Here is a 23,959-nt window from a genome sequence, read left to right on the forward strand (position 1 = left end):
ACGAAACAATACTGTACAATAACATTGATGCAACAAGCCAATATCACCCAATTTAAAAAGGTCTACATTTAATTATGCGATTTGGAGTTTCCAAAGGCTATTATAGAGTTAATAATGACATTGACGTCTACAATATTTTTTTAATTTAAACGCCGCCTGCATTTCTTGTATACTCCTGAATAAAGTCATGGGAAAATAATTGTAAAACTGTATTTAATACAATTATATAATATTATATTGCCCCCTTTAACATTGCATAGCCATATTCCAGATTTCCATTTTGTTTTCAATGAATTGCCTTTTGGAGCTAATTTTCCCTCTTCTGTCTCTGTCTTAATGGACAGAGACAGAAGAGGGGGCTTTGGTTAGAAGCCTTTGGTTTGTCGCTCTTTTCTGTGACAAATGATGTGCCTAAATAATTGATGCTAATAGCAATCCCAAGAAACAATCAAATCAGTGACTCCACTGAGTGCAACCGTTCCCATTTTCCTCCACCATTCTGCTTTGACCTGTTATGTATTTTCACCCACCACCTCTCCTCTGCACTCACTGTACTGTACTTTCCTCTTCACAGCTGTTTGTTCTCCGTCAGCCTCCATCCACCCTGATGGCACCAGCAGCAGCATGTTAGAGATCCGATAGACCTCACATGTATCTAATCCTTTGTGAAGCCATTTCAGTCACTCATGGCGACTCTGCCTTTCCCATATCTCTGCTGGTAGCTGCACGAACACATCCAAACACAAACGCACACGCAGAAAAACAAGACTGGCCCATCCTGGCCCTCAACGCGTTGATCTTCAGTAGTAAAAAATAAGTTATCAAAATGAGTACATTTAATTATGATGAAACTGACATTTATCTTTTATTCTTAGGTCGCCCCAAAAACATTTCTAATATATTTTGATGACACCTATACATCGTTAATTATCACATCATTATTTTAAAACTTCTCTCAAAGTGGCCCAAATGTTTTGGAGGGAATTGTACATGGTCAGAGTGAGCTGGATGTCACGACCGGGGGTGGGAGGTAGAGATGGGCAAACAATACCAGAGCTCCGAAGCTTGAGTCAGTCTACTGAACCGCCGTGTGTAGACTCCAAGTCTCGGAGCTTGTATCAAATGACAATGGTCACGTGACTGATGACGTCCGAAGCTTCGAACGTCACTGGTGCTTCACGAAGCGTTTCATTGGTTTGACACGTTGGACAGTTTGAACGTTTTGGTGCATGTAAGAGTTCAGAGAGTCTCGAGCTACCTTGTGCTTGGAAGAAGAAGCTCCGAAGCCAGAGATATATAATAATCATTATTTAATCATAACAAACAAGAGTCATCAGTATACATACATGGTCTAGGCCCGGACGCGCTCACATGGCTTCGCTTCCACAGTCTCCTGACTTAGCCAGCAGTTTCTGTCTGGCGTCACCACGTAAGAGACCAAATTCACGTCTCACAATTAGTTTTATTCGCAGTCCATTCGCTGAGCTAAGCTCCCATTGGTTAGTGGAGGTATTCATGCAAATACCTTTCAGAGACACAGCATGCTACGCTGACCAGCGAATAAGACATAAGGTTCACACCTGAAGGTTAGTTCCATTGGCCACTTCAAAGAATGCCTCAAATCGATAAACTAGCGGGGTCAAAGCTCACACTTCCGGTCAAGGACAGGAAGTTCCTCTTCAGAATAAAATCCTATTATCCTGCCTTCAGAATAAAAGTAACATCTCAGGTTTCAATCGGCATCCATTTTAACTATTGTCTAAACAATAAAACATCCATTCATTCTCATGCATCATACAATTAATCATTACATTTGTCATTAACAAACAGAATAATAAAACAGTGATCCTCTCTTATGCTTCATAATACATTCCTCATAATATCCCAAATTAATTATCATATCTTTCTTTATGTATTAATTTAAAACATAACCTCTCTTATCTACATGTGCAAGTGTATATAAAATCCACTACAACTCAACATGCCGAATGCTGCGTTCACACCAAAAGTGTTGCGAATATTCGCAGCAAACACAGCATAACTCTGCTTCATACTGAGTGTCAATCAACAATGTGGGGTTTGAAAGAGGAGATTGATGGAGAGAATTGTGAGTTATGGCGAGTATTGGAGGATAACTGCGTTCACCAGTATCTGCTGGCATAAAACTTTAAGGCCTTAATAATATACAAAAAAAGTCCATGTTGCAAGCGTTCATATTATAGTCTAGTGGGTAACGCATGATAAACTTTTCCGTTCTGACAGGGGGGGGGATCGAATCCCATCACGAACACCTCTTTTCATATGATTGACCAGCATTGTTTTATTGCAATGTAAAAACCATCGATAACGGTTATATATAACATCAAATCTGTGAATGAACACAAAGCTTTAATTGACTTTTACTGCAGAAATGTGAGATTGAAACATCGAGGTGTTATGCTAGTGCTTCGACGCACTATCAAACGGCTGCTTTAATTTCAGTCTGCCACCAGATGTCGCCGTTCTTCAAAGAAAAGCCCTGAAGCTTTGAATCCTTTTCGGTACAAATAGGAAGAAAGCCTCAATGCTTCACAAGGCTTCATCCGCCAATCCCTAGTGGGAGGGCAAAAACTCAGCAGAGGAACGGGCAGGAGTCAAGGTGAGGTAAAGCTAGAGGTCTTTTCCTAAGCAAAGTAACAAAACACTACGGACCACTGATACAAAACACTAGGGTTGCAACCAATATATTCAAGGGTTCTGGCAGGGGACAAGGGAAAGCAGGGGAGTATATATGAGAGGAAACCACAGGTGTAGGACATGAACAATCAGGAGACACACATGGAAGGCAGGGGAGTGGCTGAGGGCAGGTGAAGGACATTAACAATCAGGAGGCACTGGGGAGACACGGTAAAGTATAAAGACCTCAACAACCCACACTGGGCGGATGTAATGGGAGCTGGATGAGTCACCCAGGAAATGAGAAGTTAACTTTGTCACTTCACTTCCATCCTAAAAAAACCCCACTTTTTTAGTTATTTCAACCCAAAACACAATCCTTCCCAAACCTAACTAAGTAGTTTTGTTGCCTCGACGTAACTAAGTTGTCTCATGTGAAGACGATCATTTATTTTGAAAAGTCTGTATACATGGACCCTCTCATTCGCCAATATAAGATCCAGATTCAGGCACTGACACTTCCCTTTCACCAGCCTTGGTGGCTCAGACATACGTGTAGAGGGAAGCATTAGTGATCAGCTTGTTGAGAAAAAGGGAGTCATATCCCTCTTGCCAAAAGAAACCCTGCTGATGCCTCAAGGTATGAATTGATGCATCCTTGAACCTGGGAGCCAAAAGCACATTATTTGAGTCATCCTAGTTGTGTTAAGTGTATTTAGACAAGTTGACTTATTCACATAATAATAATAATAATAATAATAATGCATTTAATTTATATAGCGCTTTTCATAGTACTCAAAGACACTTCACATAATTAAAACATCCTAAAAGCTAAAAATAAATAAATAAGAATAGCTAAAATACAGGTAAAACAAATAAAACAAATAAATAGGGACTTTGAGTCGCTCGGACCCTGATAAGAAAACAAAAACAAACAATCACACATTAAAAGCAGTTCTGAACAGGTGGGTTTTGATTTGGGATTTGAATAAGGAAAGATCAGTGCAGTCTCGGATGAGTTTGGGGAGAGAGTTCCAGAGGGAGGGGGCAGATATGGAGAAGGCTCTGTCACCCCACGTCCGTGCTTGGTCCTATGTGGGATGGACAGGAGATTGGCATCAAAAGAGCGGAGCTGACGGGATGGAGTGTGGTGGTGGAGTAGGTCGGTGAGGTAGGAGGGGGCCTGATTATGGAGGGCTTTGTGAGTGAGGAGAAGGATTTTGTATTGGATCTGTTGTGGGACGGGGAGCCAGTGAAGGCTCTGGAGAACAGGGGTGATGTGATCACGGGAACGGGAGTGGGTGAGCAGGCGAGCAGCAGAGTTCTGGATGTATTGGAGTTTGTTTAGGATTTTGGAAGATGTGCCATAAAGAATACTATTGCAATAGTCAATTCTGGAGGTGATGAAGGCGTGGATTAAAGTTTCAGCAGCAGATGAGGAAAGTGATGAGCGGAGACGGGCAATGTTTTTTAGGTGGAAGAAGGAGGTTCTGGTGATTTGTTTGATGTGATGTTCAAATGAGAGGTTGCTGTCAAACATGACTCCGAGGTTGCGGATGTGAGGGGAGGGAGACAGAGTGGAGTTGTCAATGGTGAGGCAGAAGTTGTGACTGGTTTTGGTGAGAGATTTGGGGCCGATGATGATCATATCCGATTTATCACAGTTGAGTTTGAGAAAGTTGGTTTGCATCCATGATTTAATGTCAGTGAGGCAGTTGGTCAGAGTGGAGTGAGTAGCAGTGGTAATGGCTTTTGTGGAGATGTAGAGCTGGACATCATCAGCGTAGCAGTGGAAGAGGAGACCGTGATGACGTATGATGTTTCCAAGAGGGAGCAGGTAGAGGATGAACAGAAGAGGACCAAGCACCGAACCCTGGGGGACGCCCTGAGACAGAGGAGCAGTGGAGGAGGTGCAGTTGTTGATGCTGATAAATTGTTGTCTGTTTGTTAGATATGATTTGAGCCAGGAGAGAGCAGTTCCGGTGATGCTGAGGGACGATTCGAGGCGGGAGAAAAGGATGTTGTGGTTGATGGTGTCAAAGGCTGCAGTGAGATCCAGGAGAAGGAGAATGTTGAGGTGGCCAGAGTCTGAGGAGAGGAGGAGGTCATTGGTGACTTTGAGAAGTGCTGTTTCGGTGCTGTGCTGTGAGCGGAAACCAGATTGAAATGGCTCGAACAGATCGTTTGAAATGAGGTGGGTTTTGAGTTGTGCAGCGACGACACGTTCCAGTATTTTTGACAGGAAGGGAAGATTTGAGATGGGCCGGAAATTGCTCATGGTCTCAGGGTTGAGTCCAGGTTTCTTGAGGATGGGGGTGACAGCAGCCACTTTAAGTGTGTCGGGGACTGAGCCGGAGTTGAGGGAGGAGTTGATTATTGCTATGATGAGTGGAGCAATGGCTGGGAGACATTCCTTGGTGAGAGTAGATGGTATGGGATCCAGAATACAGGTGGAGCTTCTCATTCCTGTTGTGAATGAAGAGAGCTCCAAAGGGGACACAGGGGAGAACTGAGAAAGGGGCTGAGGGGCGAATATGGGGAGAGGGGGTGGCGAAATGGAAAGTGCGGGTGAGGTCTTCAGGTTGCTGTAAATTATATAAATTTTTGTATTGAAAAATGAAAGGAAAGAGTTGCACTTGTCAACTGTAAAGGATTTGGAGGTGTTGTCCCTGGGTTTGAGAAGCTTGTTTATTGTTGAGAAGAGAGCCTTTGGGTTGGAGGAGCCAGCGTGTATGAGGTGTGAGTAGTAGGTGGTCCGGGCTGAGATGAGAGCGTCATTGTATTGTTGAAGGTAGTCAGAGTGTGCTTGGAGATGGACTGTTAAACCAGTTTTCCTGCAGAGTCTTTCAAGCTGGCGCTTACGGGATTTCATGTGGTGGAGATCAGGAGTATACCAAGGAGCTGAGTGAGTGAATGAGACCGTTTGGGTTTTAATAGGAGCCAGCTGATCAAGACAGGAGGAGAGTGTGTTATTGTAGTAATTTACGAGATCGGAGGGATTATCAGACAGTGGGAAAGGGGAGGCCGACATGGTACTGGCAAGAGAGGCTGAAAGAGTTGTGGGGGAAATAGTAATATACATGACTTATGATTACTTTGAAATGCATACAGTGGAGAACTACGAGAATCATTTTTTCTGGCACTTTTCATGCGAGTCACAGGAAACATACCACTGAAGCTCAGACCTCACTAATAATGTAGCTTTATTTTAGAACATCAGTGTTCTCAAACTAGAAGGAGTAGAACTTAAGCACCATGCCTTCAGGTGTTTCACATGATTGCGCTACAATAATTGGCACTCACAATACTCAGCATTACCAGGGAATAAAGCTGAACAAGGCTCCATTAGCAAATGCAATTTGCAAGTGCTGCACTGCTGACGTGATGATAACTGATTTAAGTTTTTTCAAAACAAATCTGAATTGTTTTATTGAGCCTTTGTTACAAAAAGTGGGATCATGTGACTGCTAGACTGGCATTTCACATGCACTGTGATTTTAAAGGTATTATGTGTAAGATCTGGCCATAACCTTAGTTTAAAATATTCGAAAAATGGTCTAGCATTATCAACAGAATGTGAAGAGGTTACAGTGTAGATGTTGATGAAGTCCACCATGAGAGGGTGAAAAAGTAGAGCTGCCACGAGGGCTTGTCACGTTGAAGGTCCATGTGTTTGTTCTGCACATCCATGATGCAAATCTCCCGTTCCACCACATCCAAAAAGTGCTCTATTGGATTGAGATCTGGTGACTGTGGTAAATGATAAATGGACTGTACTTGTATAGATCATTTCTAGTCTTCCAACCACTCAAAGCTCTTTACCACTACATGTCATCATTCACCCTGACACACCCATTCATACACTGATGGTCAGTGGCTAAGATGCCAACTGCCCATCAGGAGTAGCTAACATTCATACTCCGTAGGCACAGGGAGCAATTTGGGGCTAAGTGTCTTGCCTAAGGACACATCGACATGAACTAGGGGAGCCGGGGATCGGACTGACGATCATCTGCTTAAGGGACGACCCTGCTCTACCACTGACTTATAGTCCTCCACTGTGGAGGCCATTGGAGTACAGTGAACTCATTGTCATGTTAAAGTCTCCTTCATCTTTAAGTTTAGTTGTGCCAACGTGCTTTAAAACCACCTCAATCGTGCCAGTGCCAAAACACTCGACTACAGCGAGCCTTAACGACTTTCGCCCTGTTGCACTTACACCCATCATCATGAAGTGCATCTCAAACCTCTCCCCACATCACACTTGCACCTTAATGTTTACATATAGACACTTGCACCTTCACTTTACTGTATATACATACTGTTTATATATATTATACATATCCACTGTATATTATATCTGCATTGTACTTTTTTTTTTGCTCCCTTTGCACTGCTGGTCCAATTCAATTCAATTCAGTTTATTTTGTATAGACCAATATCACAAATTACAAATTTGCCTCAGAGGGCTTTACAATCTGTACACATACGACATCCCTGTCCCAGGACCTCACATCGGATCAGGAAAAACTCCCCAAAAACAACATTTCACAGGGAAAAAAAGGAAGAAGCCTTGAGGAGAGCAACAAAGGAGGATCCCTCTCCCCGGATGGACAGATGCAATAGATGTCATGTGTACAGAATGAACAGCATTACAGAGTTACATAAACATGTGAATATGACAATGTATGAATGGAACTCCAATCCATGAAACAGAAGGAGGTAGAGAGGATGGGACGGGGCGCATCAGCAGGGGCAAAGCAGGAGGCCGGCTCACCAGGCATCAGACAGAGCCTGGTCCGATGGACCCTATGAGACGTGAAGTCAAAGACTCCGTCGAGGAAGCAGAGTTAATAAGGTGCAATGGAGAGAGAAGGAGATAGTTGCTCAGTGTATCCTAAAACATCCCCCAGCAGCCTATAAGCCTATAGCAGCATATCTAGGGGCTGGACCAGGGCAAACCTGATTCAGCCCTAACTATAAGCACTATCAAACAGGAAAGTCTTAAGTCTACTCTTAAATGAGGTGACTGTGTCTGCCTCCCGGACTGAAAGTGAACCAGCTTTTCTGCATTTTTTTGAGACAAGATGTGCCTGATATAATGCTAACCGACATTTCGTTGACTCAATACCTGTACTCGGTGCAATGAAAATAAAGTGGAATCTGAATCTAGAGAGCTTATAGTACCATATCACCCCACTAGTGAGCTTATAGTATCAGTCACTAAATGCGGGACTACTTGTGATTCCTAGAGTCCGAAAAAGTAGGATGGGAGCCAGAGCCTTCAGTTATCAAGCTCCTCTTTTATGGAACCAGCTTCTACTTTCATTCCAGGGGGCAGACAGTCAGCTGATTGTAAACCATTTAGAGGCACATTTGTAATTTGTGATTCTGGTTATACAAAATGAACTGAATTGAATTGAATAACAGTTTATTCTCTCTTCTGGCCTCTTTTCTGCAGGAGGAACCTTACCAAGCTGTCTCTGATTTTCAGTCACATGCTGGCTGAAATCAAAGCCATCTTTCCTGGAGGACAGTTCCAGGGTGACACTTTTAGGATTACCAAAGCTGATGCGTCTGAGTTCTGGAGGACATTTTTTGGAGAAAAGTAAGCTTCACCTCATCTCGGCTTCCCCATTTGCAGCTTTGTGTTGCGGCTCTCTGATATGTTTTACCGATATCATGACATGAGAGAGATGCTCTGATGTTGGAGTGCCTCCAAGACAGTGTGGCAGACTATCACTCACACACGCACACACACACACACACACACACACACACACACACACACACACCTCACTAACATGCACAGCTGAGACAAGGTCATGACTTCAATCATGTGCAAAAGTGCGCCTATACAACCATTATCAGTTTAAATCTAAACGGTCTGTGGTGCAAAAACAGTATTTAGAGTTCACAGCTGTATTTGACAGCTTCACATATTGCCTTCCTTAAGTGACAATGATATTTGTTTGCAGTTTGAAAGAATGGCAGGCAGATCAATTCATCACTTCCTGTGTGCCAGTTGCCAGTGACCATACATGACACTTTAATTCTGCAAATAAGTCAAACTTACAATGTTTGTCAGGGATTTTAGAGCCTTCTACCCATTGCAACTCCATTTTGTATATGATAAAGCTGACAAAACATTGTCAAAATAAGCTGCTGTGCAAATGTCTGGTGATTATGGGAGTTCTTCCCCATCTTGGGTTGGTTGGTAACCCTTCTCCTGCTCTGTATGTACAACTTCACTATCCTCCATGTCTGCCCAAATCACATTTATTCAAACTGTTAATTAAGGGGATTATTTATTTTCTGGTTCAAGTGATCCTTACAGCGGAGTTGTTTGGTACACTGCTGTCAATTTGAAATGCATTCTTCAGAGTCAAAAACATTATTGTTGCAAGTGAAGAATAAGCTTATTACTCCTACTGACAATAAAGTTTAGGATGAACCTTTAAGAGCAAACCTAATGTTGGGCATGGGAGCCCCCCCAGAGCTGTAAGAGAAAGGATGCTGACTGCAAACATTACAAACTGGCTGGATGTTTATGGCACATGTTTAAAACCGCACAGAACATCATTGGTGTCTATCTACTGAGACTTCTTAACTCCTTCTGTCCCCTATACTCATCTTTAGAAAATAGTTTTGTTTCAGCATTAAGGGACTACAACTCCCAATTACTGATGCAAAAGTTGAGGGGCGACTGATTTACCAAGTCCATTTACCATTTAACTCTTTGTTTAGAATGACAAGTCAGCAAAGCCTGTAACCTTACACTTGACATGAATCCTGTGAGAGGACTGTAGGTAGACCCATATCCTGCAAGAACTTGCTAGAGGAGCTCTGTGAAACATATATCATCCAGTCAAGGTCATACTCAATCAGTCAGCTTCAGTAATTGAACTCCATTACTTATGTCACATGATCTCTTTCAGATCAATGAACTCAATGTGTTAGATACATTTATACATTGCATAAGGTTTATCACACTGTTTGTTCAGTATGAAATTAAGAACAAATGCATTGTCTTTACGAATCTCAACATGGTGGAGAGCCGGCTCAGCAGCTCAGTTAACAAAGTGAGCGCCTAACAAAGTTTGGAGGACAAGTATAAAGGGTGGCAAACGTAACGACCAACAGCTTCGTCCACTGGTCTGGACAGCGTTATCAGCAGTCGTGAGCTAACCAGTGGGGCACGCCCACATGCACACACAGTGGGCCTGGCTATGTAAACAAAGTACATAAAAGCTCTCATTACAACACCCAGGTCGACTTTACTCCATTATACTGTATCTTTACATAGACAATAGTTGTTTGATGCTATATTAATGCTCTGAATGACTTATAGAGAATCTTTATAAGGATATGGGCGGTATAACCAGCTACTTCTTGAAGTACAGTATGCACATGCTTATAATTGATACAGAGGCATAATTAAACATATAATTATGTGTTCCAGTAAGGTGTTGTCAGACACAGTAGTGAGTATGTGAGGCTAATGTATAGAGGCAAGTTGATATTAAAGTTCTGTTCGGCCATGCATTGATCCAAAGAGTGATCTTTCAGTCAGCACTGGTTTTCTTTTTTTGATTACTATGAAAAAGATTTCTCACAAACCATTCAAGTGTGCTGTATTCTCGCTCATAACTATCTCTCTGTCTTCGTGGTGTCTCTTTTCCCTTCGGCCTCTCTCCTACTGTGCTCATTTTCCTCACTAACGCCTGACTATGTGTTGGTACTAACAGCTGGAAGCTCAGGAGCTGCTGTGAAATTGCCAGCTTGAGTCCACTTTTGTTATTACTTCCTACGTAGCATCACTGAGGTAATAATCATCTGGCCTCATTAGCATACTCTTTAATTGATCCATTTCATAATCTGCTATCCATGCTAGATTACAATATTGTTTTGATGATTCAGAAATCAAATGGGCACATTGTGTTGCACATACGGGTGTTGTCAATACTATAATTATATTTCAGGATTGATACAGGAACATATTCAAAACATTTGTTGTGATATCTTACAACTCTTATAACTTACATGTTTCTTTTCTAGTTAGCAGGAAATTACATATGTCCTTGCTCTTTGTTGGAAAATTAACACTTTTTTTTTTTTTTAAAGAAAGTAACATCAATACATTTTTTAGATAATCGGATGCTTATCTATGGGAATATAATCTGATAACAATAATGATGTCATTTTAATGAGAGCTGTTTGGAGACGTCACACTCCAGTGCTTGTGGCTAAGAGGTCAAATTAAAAAGCACTGAAGGAGTAAATGTTCATCTGGACACATTTTCTCTTGAGCCTGTATGCATTTTGGTTGGAGTTTCAGGGTGCAAACACACGTTTCTATTCATGCAGAAGAGGCTCCTCCAGTCCACATGTTAATGTGCCCTTAGGCAAGATACTGAACCCCAAATTGCTCCAGAAGGCTGTGCTTTAAGAGTGTGAATGTGTGTGAATGTGCATTAGTTTAGATCCTTGTATGGCAGCTTCTGTCACCAGTGATGAATGTGTGTGCCATGACATGACTACACTGACCACCACTGCAGCATGCACCAGGCGGCTACTGGCAAAACTGCAGGATAACATCAATGGGACCCGGATGAAAATCAAGCCAAGCAAATCTCGAAGCATCTCCATAGTCAATTGGCATTAGAGATGACCCGATACCAACGGTGTCTGAGCAACCCGTCAAGAGCCTGGGTAGATGGTACAACGAAAGCCTCCGGGATAAAGATCAAGTGCAGCAAGTAAGGCAGGACATCGCCGACGGTCTTGAGAACATCAACAAGACCCTACTGCCTGAGAAGCTCAAACTTTGGTGCCTACAGTTTGGACTTCTCCCCCGGGTAATGTGGCCACTCACCGTCTATAAGGTCCCAATAACAACAGTGGAGAAGATGGAGTGAACCATTATCTCATACGTGAAGAAATGGCTTGGTGTCCCACGATGTCTGAGTAACATCGGTCTCTATGGCAAAGGGGTCCTTGAACTACCTCTTACAAGTCTAACGGAGGAGTACAAGTGCTCTAAAGTAAGACTTCAGATGACATTGAAGGACTCCAAGGCTGCACCTCCCCTACAAACTGGACGGAAATGGACATCATCCAAGGCTGTGCAGCAAGCAACATCAGCCCTGAGACACAAAGACATTGTGGGGAATATCCAGCATGGAAGAGGAGGCTTAGGCCTGGCAGCAAGCAAACCAACGTTCCATAAGGCAACAACATCTGAACGCAGGAAGCTGGTGGTCGAGGAGGTGCGCAGACAGGAGGAGACTGCAAGAAGTGCAAAGGCTATCTCTCTTGCTATCTCTCAAGGGCAATGGACGCGGTGGGAAGGCCTGGAGAGGAGAAAGATCAACTGGAATGAGCTTTGGCAAATGGAGGCAAGCAGCATCAGCTTCATCATAAGAGCTGTTTATGATGAGCTTCCATCACCAAAAAACCTACATCAATGGTATGGCGAGGAACCGATCTGCCCCCTCTGCCCAGCTCCAGCGACTCTCATATAATGACAGGTTACCAGCCTCTCACAAGGCCGCTACACCTGGAGGCACAATCAGGTCCTCAAGAGATTGGCTGCAGCACTTGAGACCAAGAGGAGTGCAACCAATTCATTCTTTCCAAAAACAAGCAATCCCGTTAAAACAACAACATTCATCCGGGAGGGACAGAAAAGGCCCAAGCATCCTCCTACGAAGCCAGAAACTGGACATCTAGCCATAGCCCGGGACTGGAAGATGCTTGTCGATATTGGCCAGCAACACATTTTTCCACCTGAGATTGCTTCTACCAACCTTAGGCCAGACATGGTACTCTGGTCCCCTTAACGAAAGGCTGTGTACATCATAGAGCTCACAGTCCCGTGGGAAAACTCTGTTGAAGAGGCCTACGAGCGTAAGAAACTGCGTTACACAGAGTTTGCAGCAGAGGCAACTCAGCGTGGCTGGAATGCAAAAGTCTGGCCAGTTGAAGTGGGATGCAGAGGATTCGTGGCTTCTTCCACCATCAGGTTGCTGAAAGAACTTGGAATCCATGGACAGGCTCTGCGGCAGACAGTCAGAGCAGTTTCTCAAGCAGCTGAAAGAGGCAGCCAGTGGATCTGGATCAAACGGAAGGACCCTTGCTGGGCTATAACTTCATGACCCCCCACCCCCACCTGAGAACCCAATTCAGATCCCTACAACTTGAGGAGGGCATATGAGGTATGCGGTCAGCTGTAGGGCTGGCTCAGGGAAGAGGACGCCCCTGCCTTGCTTAGTCCCGTGGGAAATCTTAATTGGGCATGGGACACAAGCTAAGGCTTGATCACCCTTTAGCTGGCCACCTTTGTTGAGGGTGTTTAGTGATCAAAGGCCGAAACACCCACTGATTCGCAGGCACACTACTGAGGATGTGTCAAAAAATTGACATCTTAACTCAGTTTAAGAAATAAACCTCCCATGCCACTCTGTCAACATCACGGCAAAGCTCATGTTAGTGCATACCATCTATTGGCACAATGGAGAGTTTTAACATCTCGTCCCGTGTTTTATGATTCTGATTCTATATAAATGCAAGTCCATTTATCATTTAAACACAGATATGGAGGACACACCAGTTTGGCTGAGATATACTGTATATCATTTATTATTTTATACAACAATTTGTTTCTCCCTTGTAATGTGACATCTTAATCTTGATGCAATAAATGAGTAGTTTGTCTCCCTCTGTGTTATCTCCACCTTGATGTGGTGTAGCCTCTTGAGATCAAATCATGAGATTTGAACAATACTAACATACTGTATGGGGTTTATTTAGCAGATGTGAAAAGGTTTTTTTCCTGGGACAGGGATGTTGTATTTGTACAGATTGTAAAGCCCTCTGAGGCAAATTTGTAATTTGGGATTTATATAGAAAATAAACTGACGTATAAGAGTCTGTACATGCCATTTTATTTGAATGAGTCTGCGTTGCTGCCCAGTAACAGTGTATGTTTCTGCAATAAAACATTTTAACTACGTCAGGAAGTAAAATGCAGTATTATGAGACACCTCATTTGATAGAAATGACACCAACAGATTAATTTCCCAAGGCAAAGTTCTATCAGTTGTAGGTGAGACACCTCATTATCTACCACTAGGCTTCACCATCTAATCTCAGCCATAAGAGCTTTAGAACAAAGATTGTCATGTTCTACGTGTCTACACATTTTTTGTTGTACAATACTCCATTTCATTTTCCAAATGTACATTTATATAAAAAAAGAGGTATTGTTTGATACAATACCCTTTATCTCACAAGTTGCTCTATCTTTGCTTTTATGATGTGTCTTGTTAATCTCTTGCAGGACAATAGTGCCATGGAAAGTCTTCCGACAGTGCCTTCATGAAGTGCATCCCATCAGCTCGGGCTTGGAGGCCATGGCCCTCAAATCCACTATCGACCTTACCTGCAACGACTACATTTCTGTGTTTGAGTTTGACATTTTCACACGCCTTTTCCAGGTTGGTCAAAATACTATAGTTCAATGTGTCATGAAAATAGTAGAGTAATCGTTCCAGAAAATTAAATAGATCGGCAAACATGTTGTTATTATGCAAAGAAAGCAACACTATTTTTTTAACTTGCCTGTTTGAGAGCTAAACCGAGACAATTTTTTCTGTCAGTGGGGTTTGTCAGGCTTTTCTTGCTGAGTTGTAATGGCACTGAGCTGCCATTACTAACATAACATTATTGGATGCCCAACCACATAGTTTAAAGCAGCAGAAATTATGATTAAATATATGCAGGCTCACAATGAGGATGGCTTCGCATCGCTGCTTTATTTGACTAATTGTCTGACATCGAAAGACTAGAGCTGTGTGACACAGCAGCACACGCAGGAACAAAATATTATGTATTGCATACAGTAGGTTCACAGTTTAGCAGCAATATCAATGTTGGGAAAAAAAAGATTTTTTGGTTTGGTTCCAGTTCTTTGCTTGTTTGGTCTCGCTCTCTCTCAAAGACAGTATTGCCAAAGCATTAAGAGATAACAGATATACAATTCATATGGATAGGCAATAATAATATAACAGAGTAAATGAGTTAAAAGAAATTAGTTGTGTTTCTTGACATTTGGATTAGTGTGTCATGCGTGCTGGGCACTTGTGGTGTGTGGGCGCTGAGGCTTTAAAGCATGTTTTACTCTGCACAAAGCTTTTGTACTTGACATGCTTACTCAAACAGGAACAATTTGATGGTGAATATTTCAAAGTTCTATTTTTTTTTTTAGGTTTAATAATGCTGTGTTTATCAAGTTCTGAAGCTTAAAAAAAAGTTAAACTTCTGATTCACTGCAGATAATTAATGAACTCACGGCTTGCCAGTGTGCTTAATAGTGCAACATGGTCTAAAGAAAATATAGAAGTGGGTAGGCATTGCCACGGTGTGTCGTATATAGCAATTCATTTATTAAGTCTGTCCTGCTGAGCAGTAAAGTGATTGTAATGTTATTGAGGTAGTTCTCTTCCACATCAAGTGTTGACATCTGCAGAAAACCTTAAACCAGTTGTAAATAAAGCCAAACGCAGATGGCTGCAATGCACAATTTGTGGTGGAAACAAAAAGCGAATGCTCAATTCATAATCTGTGTAGTTGAAATAACACTGGCTGATCTTTTTCAGCCGTGGGGATCAATTCTGAGGAACTGGAATTTCCTGGCAGTGACACACCCTGGCTACATGGCTTTTCTGACCTATGATGAAGTTAAGGCCCGACTGCACAAGTACATCGACAAGCCTGGCAGGTATGGCAACTGTGGGTGTATTTTAAGTGGTTTGGTGTCATAGTATTTCTCTGTAGAGATCAATGATCGACTTTGTAATTGTAGCATCTGATCTGCAGTCGTATGTCTTGGACACTCGGGTGAAGAGGAGCAGAGCTGTCAACTAATCACCACCTGGTAGTTAGTTGGATCAGATGGCAGGGGAGCTGTCTAGAAAGACCTGGAAAGCCCAAATGTGTAGTGAGGGTAAACTGGGAACGTCTGGCGGAGGATCTTGTCAGGGAGGTCTTCCACTTCCGGAAGAACTTCACACACATCCCGAGGGAAGTTGGGGACATGGAATCCAAGTGGACCATGTTCAAAGCTGCTATTGCGGCCGCTAAGAGCTGTGGTCGGAAGGTCATCGGAGCCTGTCGTGGTGGCAACCCGAGAACCCGTTGGTGGACACCGGGGGTGAGGGAAGTCGTCAAGCTGAAGTCCAAACAGGCAGGGTCGTACCGGTGGAAGAGGCAAGGTGGAGAAGTCCAAACAGGCCGGGTCGTACTGGGGTCAGAGGCAAGGTGGAGAAGTCCAAACAGGCCGGGTCGTACTGGGGGCAGAGGCAAGGTGGAGAAGTCCAAACAGGCAGGGTCGTACTGGGGGCAGAGGCAAGGTGGAGAAGTCCAAACAGGCCGGGTCGTACTGGGGGCAGAGGCAAGGTGGAGAAGTCCAAACAGCCCGGGTCGTACTGGGGGCAGAGGCAAGGTGGAGAAGTCCAAACAGGCAGGGTCGTACTGGGGGCAGAGGCAAGGTGGAGAAGTCCAAACAGGCAGGGTCGTACTGGGGGCAGAGGCAAGGTGGAGAAGTCCAAACAGGCAGGGTCGTACCGGAGGAAGAGACAAGGGAAACCAGTACAAGGGAAAAGTGCTGGATGGTCTGGCATAACACAGAGAACAATGTGGCAGAGAATGTGTGTGAAGCTGGGGCTTATATACCAGGGGAGTAGGTGCAGTGGTGGACAGGTGAGAGTGATTGAGCTGACGAGGTGAGTGTGGCTAACAGGTGAACAGAATTTGCTGATGAGGTGGGTGTGACTAACTAAGAATGGCTTACGACTGACGTGAGAAGAAGTTGACTTTTAGTTTCATACGACACGATCAACGTTCTCCTTATATTATCTTAATGAGATTGATATAACCATGATATGATTCAGAACGTTAACAAGTTATTTGTGACTAGTCTATGATCAATCAGTTTTAACATTAATATAAAAAAACACAACTTTATATAAAAATTAACAGTCCACACAGAGTGTTCTTAAAACAATACCATAGGAAACTTCACATTCAAATGGAGTTACATTGCTTTAAACATTATTATTATATTATTCTTGAAGTTTGGTTTGCAGCTTGTGTGTGAACCATGCACTTCTGTCTTTCTCTCTCGCTCTCTTAACAGTTACATCTTCAGACTGAGTTGTACGAGGCTGGGCCAGTGGGCCATCGGCTATGTGACCAATGACACCAACATCCTGCAGACCATCCCCCACAACAAACCGTTGTTCCAGGCCCTCATTGATGGCTACAGGGAGGGCTTGTATGTCATTTATCACACATTCTCTCCCTCTAGCTCATTCTCTCTTTGTATATTGATCAGTTTTTCTCAACTCTCCACTGTGTATGCGCTATATCCCATTGAAAAATGTTCAACTGTTTTAATCGGTCACATCTGTTTTGCATGGTCTTCAAATGTCTCTCACCAGACCAGAGTGTGGTGCCTCTCGAAGGCTCCTTTTCTGAAAGCCACTTCCTAGGTGAAATGTGTATTTTATTTTGTCTCAGATAGGAGAGGTTGTCTCTGAGCCTCAAGTGGTTCTGCGAGGCCTTCTGTTCCTATCATACCTGATAGTCTGACAGGTCCCCAGATAAATCAAACACGTTTCCCTCCATCTAGTGTGTAGCATTTTGCTTCAGCCTCAGCCAGCGGTGACTGACGGCTGAAGCTGAAGTGTCTTCTTACAAGTCCACTGTAGCTGGAGAGCGTGGGGGTCCGGTTTGAAGCACCGCTGTTTTTTGATCAAGCAAGGAGACGGCAAAAACTCTGGGGGAAGTTAAGTTCACATCAGCCACTCTTTCAAATGTCAATCAGGCTTGTAAATGCTGAATTCCTTTTCAACATTGACTGTAATCGGAAAAAGGTTTCTGCTCAGTTCTGTAATAATTTGCTGATGACTTTTTATTCCATGCAGAGAAAGATATGACTAACTCATGTTTGTTTTGTGTCCATTTAGAACCTATGGTGATTTTGTTGCTCATAACTGATTGTGTCACTCAGAAGTGAGGATTATTGTCTATTAGCATTCAAAGTAAAACTATTACTTTTGGTTCTACTACTACTCACTGTTTTAGCAAATTCAAGGATAATTTATTGTCATTAGGCAGCACAGGGTGGCGCATTTGAGTTATTTACACATTCGCGTGTGTAGAATATCTCGCTTTGTATTTGATACTCTTACCTTATTTCAACCTTATTTTTTTCTTTCGCAGCTACTTGTTTCCTGATGGTCGCAGTTACAATCCTGACCTCACTGGTTTATGTGAACCAACGCCTCATGATCACATCAAAGTGACACAAGTGGGTTTGTTTGTGTGTCTAAAAAATAATATTAATTCCAGATACATTTTGAGAAGTGTATTCCAAATAGAGGGACACACTGAACATGAGAGGATTTTAGATATGGGTTTTCATATTGATTTGCTCAATGACGTACAAACCAAACCGTGAGCTTGATCCTTTGCGTCACTACATGAACAGCATAAGGGACACTGGACCATCTGTTACCAAAAGAAAGGAGGTAATGCCTCCAACAAGTCATTGTGTTAGCAACATTTAAAGCGACGCACCATTTGTCCGTTCATGAAAACAAATGTCAACATGACCGGAAACCCATTTGTTTTTCTTTAGTGAGTTGGTCTACATTCCTTTTTTTTCCAATTCAATTCATTTCATTTTGTATAGCCCAAAATCACAAATTTGCCTCAGAGGGCTTTACAATCTGTACACAACTGACAGCCCTGTCCCAGGACCTCACATCGGATCAGGAAAAAACTCTTTTACAGGGAAAAAAGGGAAGAACAACAGAGGAGGATCCCTCTCCCCGGATGGACAGAAGCAAAAGATGTCATGTGTACAGAATGAACAGTGTTAGAGTTATAACACATTCAATGAATATTACATACATTATGAATAATGAGTAGTAGGCATGGACCATGATCCAGATTATCACAATCCATGAAACAGAAGGAGGTAGAGATGAGAGGCATTTGCAGGCCCATGGCAGGAGGCAGGAGGCAGGCCCTTGAGACAGGAGGCACAAAGAAGGAGGCAGGGCCAATGAGGAAGGAGGCCAGGGGCAGGATGCAGGAAGCAGGGGCAGGGCCCAGGAGCCAGGACCGGCTCCAGACACAGCCAGGTCCAGTGGACCCTGTGAGGCGAGAATGCACAAAGACTCTGTGGAAGAGTTAGCAATATGCAATGAAGAAACGTGAATTCATCCAGAAGGAGAGAGGAGTTCAGTGTATTCTAAAACATCCCCCAGCAGCCTATAGCAGCATATCTAGGGGCTGGACCAGGGCAAACCTGATTCAGCCCTAACTATAAGCACTATTAAAGAGGAAAGTCTTAAGTCAACTCTTAACTGTGGTGACTGTTTGCTCCTCGGACTGAAAGTGGAAGCTGGTTCCATAAAAGAGGAGCTTGATAACTGAAGGCTCTGGCTCTCATCCTACTTTTTTAAGACTCTAGGAACCAGGAGTAGCCCTACATTTAGTAAGCGCAGCTTTCTCGTGGGGTAATATGGTACTACAAGCTACTTAAGATATGATGGTGCATCACCAATCAAGGCTTTGTACTGTAGGTGATGAGAAGAATTTTAAATTTGATTCTGGATATTACAGGGAGCCAGTGCAGAGTGCTGTGGTGTTTTCTAAATCCTGACTGAAACTCCTCAAATAAACTGTTATGATGTAGAAAGTCACACAACTGATTTGCGACTACTTTCTCAAGGATCTTAGAGAGGAAGGGAAGGTTAGAGATCTGTCTGTAGTTAGCCAACACCTCTGGATCAAGAGTGGGCTTCTTATTAAGAGGTTTCATTCCAACTACTTACATTTATTTAAATTCCAACTCGGGTAATGGTTTGAAAAAAAAAAAAAAACTGAATTTATCATTGGCGTGGCGGGAAGCTTTCACTGTGTGTATACTGTATTTAGTGTTTATATTTTGTGTGTTCTCTTGTATAGTTTTATCTGTGCACCACTTGATGACTAACAGCAGTTTACTCTGCCTGAACAGGAGCAGTATGAGCTGTACTGTGAGATGGGCTCCACCTTCCAGCTTTGTAAGATCTGCGCTGAGAACGACAAAGACGTCAAGATCGAACCCTGCGGTCACCTTATGTGTACTTCCTGTCTAACGGCCTGGCAGGTATTCTAATGAACCATACTGCATAAACTCCTTTTGAGATCTAATCTTTGAACAAATAGGTGCATGGGGGTACAAGGGTGGTTGTTCGCAAATATTCAAGATTATTAATAATAGATAAGATTCAAAAAATGAAATCACCAATAGATATTGATATTAACAGGTCAACCAAATGATATAGGTGCTTTAGCCCAAAAGGGGATTTACATGCATCATTTTGAGTGATGAGTCCCAACAGTGACTCTGGCCATTACACATGCATGTGGAATATTGTAGGTTAATGCCAGTTTCTGTACATTCTCATCATCACATCCTGTCTCTTTGCATTATTCTGTTTGTGAAAACCTTACATGTAAGATCTGACATTCTTTTCTGCTAACAGGGTATTTCTTTTAGATTTACACATCGGACTGTATCTGGTTTGACAATAATTAGCAACTGCATATAAATGAGAAAAGACTTCTGAATAATAGAAGCAGCTTTCAGCCTCCAGTGTAAGTTACATGGTAAAAAGAAAAGAACTCCCTCCGTCCCTCACATCCTTGCGTCTGTCCTAATCAAATTTCTATACATCAGTCTGTCATGTGAAAACTGAGCGTGTGCACACAGTATATATTCCAGTAATTCTGCATGTGTTTTTCTGCTTCCGACATAGTGGTATCTTTTGGGACTTGTGCATTCATCCCAGAGCACACCGTCCTGTACTGGTGTTGGAAAACATTTACATATTTTCTCTCTTTCTGGACACAAGCCCAAAAACCTCCTCCATTCACCATTCTGTATTGAGGTTGTTATTGCTTTTTCTGAGTTGGCTTTGTTTATATCAAAGAGTCAGACATATTAGGCCCTATATGTTTAGTGGAGTCATTGTTTTGTAACAGAATAGACCAACAGCAAATCTTGCATTATTTCTATTTTTTGTGTTATGTATTTTTTACATATCCTCCCAACATCTACTTTAGATGTTTGGCAGTGGAGCTTTTACAAAGGGCGATATGGAAGATGAGTCAAGGTTTTATCAATTTTTCAGCCACTCAGTGCTATAATAGTTTACATTCATCATGAGCCTAGTTTGCATTATGTTAGTCAGAGGAGTTGATTGCTCTTTATATTTTGCTCTCCAAAGCAATACATATGATACTGTCTTTTGATGAAAATGCAGATGTGATCGGTCAATCCCGTAGTTTCTGTGATAATGCAGTTAGGCTGTGCTTAATGTCACAGGAAGACATATTCAGTGGTATTTTTGTAGATGTTTTGCTAATCTTCTAAAAAAAAAAAAATGTCAAACTCAAATTATGCAAAAACCTTTTGGGGATCCATTTACCCAGATCAAATGTATTTGTTCAATTATCACAACAATAATTCCTACAGGGGCTGCAAAGCATTGATTAAATGGGGGTATATGGTCCACAGAGTTCTCAAGAGGTTCATTTTCATACCTACAAAGCTGGAAAGCGTTTTTGGGTGGGTTAACTCCAAACATAGCTGTAGGTTTAGTAAATGAACACAGTCTCTCAAGTTCAGTCCTGTGCTCTGTAAACCGTGGGACTTGGCAGCACCCGCATTACCAGTGTTTGTTTGTCATACTTCCTGTTATGACAACTCAATGTTCCTCCCCATTAATGACAGTGAGTCATAGCGAGAAGGAACCCTCCTACTCACTGACACTGAGTAACCCAGGCCATTGACTTGTGGTGGTTCCCTATCGTTCCTCTCATTCTGTATGTTGGTCATCTGGGGTGGATCAGACATACACTCCTTACTCACAACGATGATCTATGTAATTCCACATCCTGTTTTTTTTATTTTTATTTCTGCACAGTGAGTCTGTATCTCTCGATACTTTCCTGGCACAGAATAGAAGGTAACCTATATTTTATGTTACCTAATGCATACAAACAATCTGTATTGGCGTGGTGCAAAAAGCTTCAGCTCTACTGATAGTTTTAGCATCTATGAGCTCATTGTTTTGGTTTTAAGGCTCACAACTTATGTTCGCTATTCAGCCTTTAGCAACTAAGGAGCCTAATATTGGAGAGTGGACCTGATGGACACAAATGAGTTAAAAAGAGAATTAGTATTTGACTGTTGCCAGTTGGCCAGAAACATGACTCAAAATACATGTTGATTTTGCTCACTTTGTCTATTGTGTCTATAAATAGGCTTCTGTTGGAAAACACATTCAAAATATTAACTTTATGAAGCGATGATATGACAATGTAGTTTTTACAGCTTGTTCCGCTGCCCTCAAGCGAGCAAAAACAAAATACCATCAATGTGTTCAGACATAAAAGTTACATAGTATGATAGAAGTATATATACACAGTATATATATTAACATGTTAGCATAGTCCATTTGAAACCATGACTATTTGTAAACTAGACATCTCAAAGTATTCATTGTTTAACAAGTTTAGCCCAGTTTTTTTATACTTAACGTCTAGACATATGCAAGTTGCTAAATTAACACCCTGTTGAACAAAAGGAAAGTTTCCTGTCTATGTCAGAGCAGAAGTTGCGCTGGAGAGGTTTCCCCTTCACCACGACAGAAGTTTAGGAGCAGTTTGTTTTAGGTTTTCGCTTCAGTTGAGTCAGTTTCTTCAGTTCCTATGACCATCCCACTATCTCCTCCCCTGTCTGGGTTCCCTTCCTTTTAACCTCCCACTCCTTCCCCACCCACTCTAATTTGGATACAATTTCAAACATGCCTTTGGTGTGTCACTCGCCAAGTCCCTAACCATATGGCCGCCACAAACGCAGCTTTGTTCTCTGTAAATATTGTCTGCCTTTGATTGCATCCCCTGAGTTGAGTGAAATACACTAAAAAACAAAACCTCTTTTATCCTCTTATTTATGACCCCATGTGGAGTATGTACATGTGGCAAATGAATGTTGCAAAACAGTTTTCCCTGGAGAGGATCTACACAAACTTGTGTCCGGGGTTCAGGGAAATGAGAGTAAGGTACAGGGCAGTAGTGCAGTGCATAACCTTAACTATGCGCATCCCAGTTGTTTGCAGGAAACTGCATTCCTGCTCGACGACCCAAATGATTCCTCATGTTCTACGTTTATGGGGTCTATGGGGTTACCAATGTCATCGCCACACCCGTGCCTGTGTACAGGTGCATCTAAATTAATTGAAAACTGAATTTTGGGTTTTCATTAACTGTAAGACATTATCATCAACATTAAAAGAAATGTATGCTTAAAATGTATCACCCTGTGTATATAATGAATCTTTATAATATATGAGTTCCACCTTTTGAATTGAATTACTGAAATACATTTTCAATGATATTCTAATTCATTGAGATGCACCTGTATGGCTGTGTGTTTTCTAGACATATCCTGTTTCATGCAAGCTCTTTGCCTTATCTGTTGCAGGAATCGGATGGTCAGGGTTGTCCGTTCTGTCGTTGTGAGATCAAAGGCACAGAGCCTATCATTGTGGACCCCTTTGACCCACGCAATGAGGGCAACAGGTGTTTTTTCCTGGACCAGCACAGCTGCCCGATGCTGGAGCTGGACGATGAGGAAGACAAAGAAGACTGCCTGGTCATGAATGGACTGGCCAACATCAGGAAGGTAAAGACTTGTCGTTCTAGCTGGTAGATCTGTTGATGGGAAGGTGAAAGAAAGAAGTCCGATTACCCTTTATTTTTTGCTTATATTACAGGAAAAAGTCCAGGGCCATATTTGTCGAACTACTAAGAATTACACTTAATAATGCATGGTAATGTAGTGACTAGCACTGTCATATTACAGCAAGAGGGGTCTGGGTTCACTGATCCCAGACGGTCCTTCTTTGTGGAGTTTGCACTTGGAGTTAAGTGGAGACTCCAAAGTGCCCGTGAATGTGAGCGTGAATGGTTGTCTGTCTCTATATCTGCCCAGCGACCTGTTGCCCAATGGAAGCTGGGATAGGCTCCCCGTGACCTTGAATAGGATAAGCGGTTCAGATTACGAAATGAAATGCTCTAATGCACTCTACATGTACTCTGCCCTGTTGTCCATTCTTTTTTTGTTTAACTCATTGATATGGTAGTGTTACGTCCCCTTCTCGGTCTAGGGGATACGTGG

The 23,959-nt window shown here is 42.4% G+C and overlaps 1 protein-coding gene across 4 annotated transcripts in view; it reads left to right on the forward strand.

The window, feature by feature from the left end:
• Nucleotides 1-23,959, forward strand: part of cblb (Cbl proto-oncogene B, E3 ubiquitin protein ligase) — a 49,158-nt gene that overhangs the window by 11,909 nt on the left and 13,290 nt on the right. For 3 of the 4 annotated variants that reach the window (XM_034549757.1, XM_034549755.1, XM_034549754.1), the window contains exons 4-10: nt 8,117-8,263; nt 13,997-14,153; nt 15,315-15,436; nt 16,853-16,990; nt 17,941-18,028; nt 19,748-19,879; nt 23,264-23,464. In XM_034549757.1, coding sequence (XP_034405648.1) covers nt 8,117-8,263; nt 13,997-14,153; nt 15,315-15,436; nt 16,853-16,990; nt 17,941-18,028; nt 19,748-19,879; nt 23,264-23,464 — 985 coding nt within the window. Of the gene's footprint in view, nt 1-7,478; nt 7,514-8,116; nt 8,264-13,996; nt 14,154-15,314; nt 15,437-16,852; nt 16,991-17,940; nt 18,029-19,747; nt 19,880-23,263; nt 23,465-23,959 lie in introns of those variants that run through there. The other variant, XM_034549756.1, reaches the window with a different exon arrangement.

Source organism: Cyclopterus lumpus, chromosome 14, assembly GCF_009769545.1.
Source record: "Cyclopterus lumpus isolate fCycLum1 chromosome 14, fCycLum1.pri, whole genome shotgun sequence".
Classification (NCBI taxonomy): Eukaryota; Metazoa; Chordata; class Actinopteri; order Perciformes; family Cyclopteridae; genus Cyclopterus; species Cyclopterus lumpus.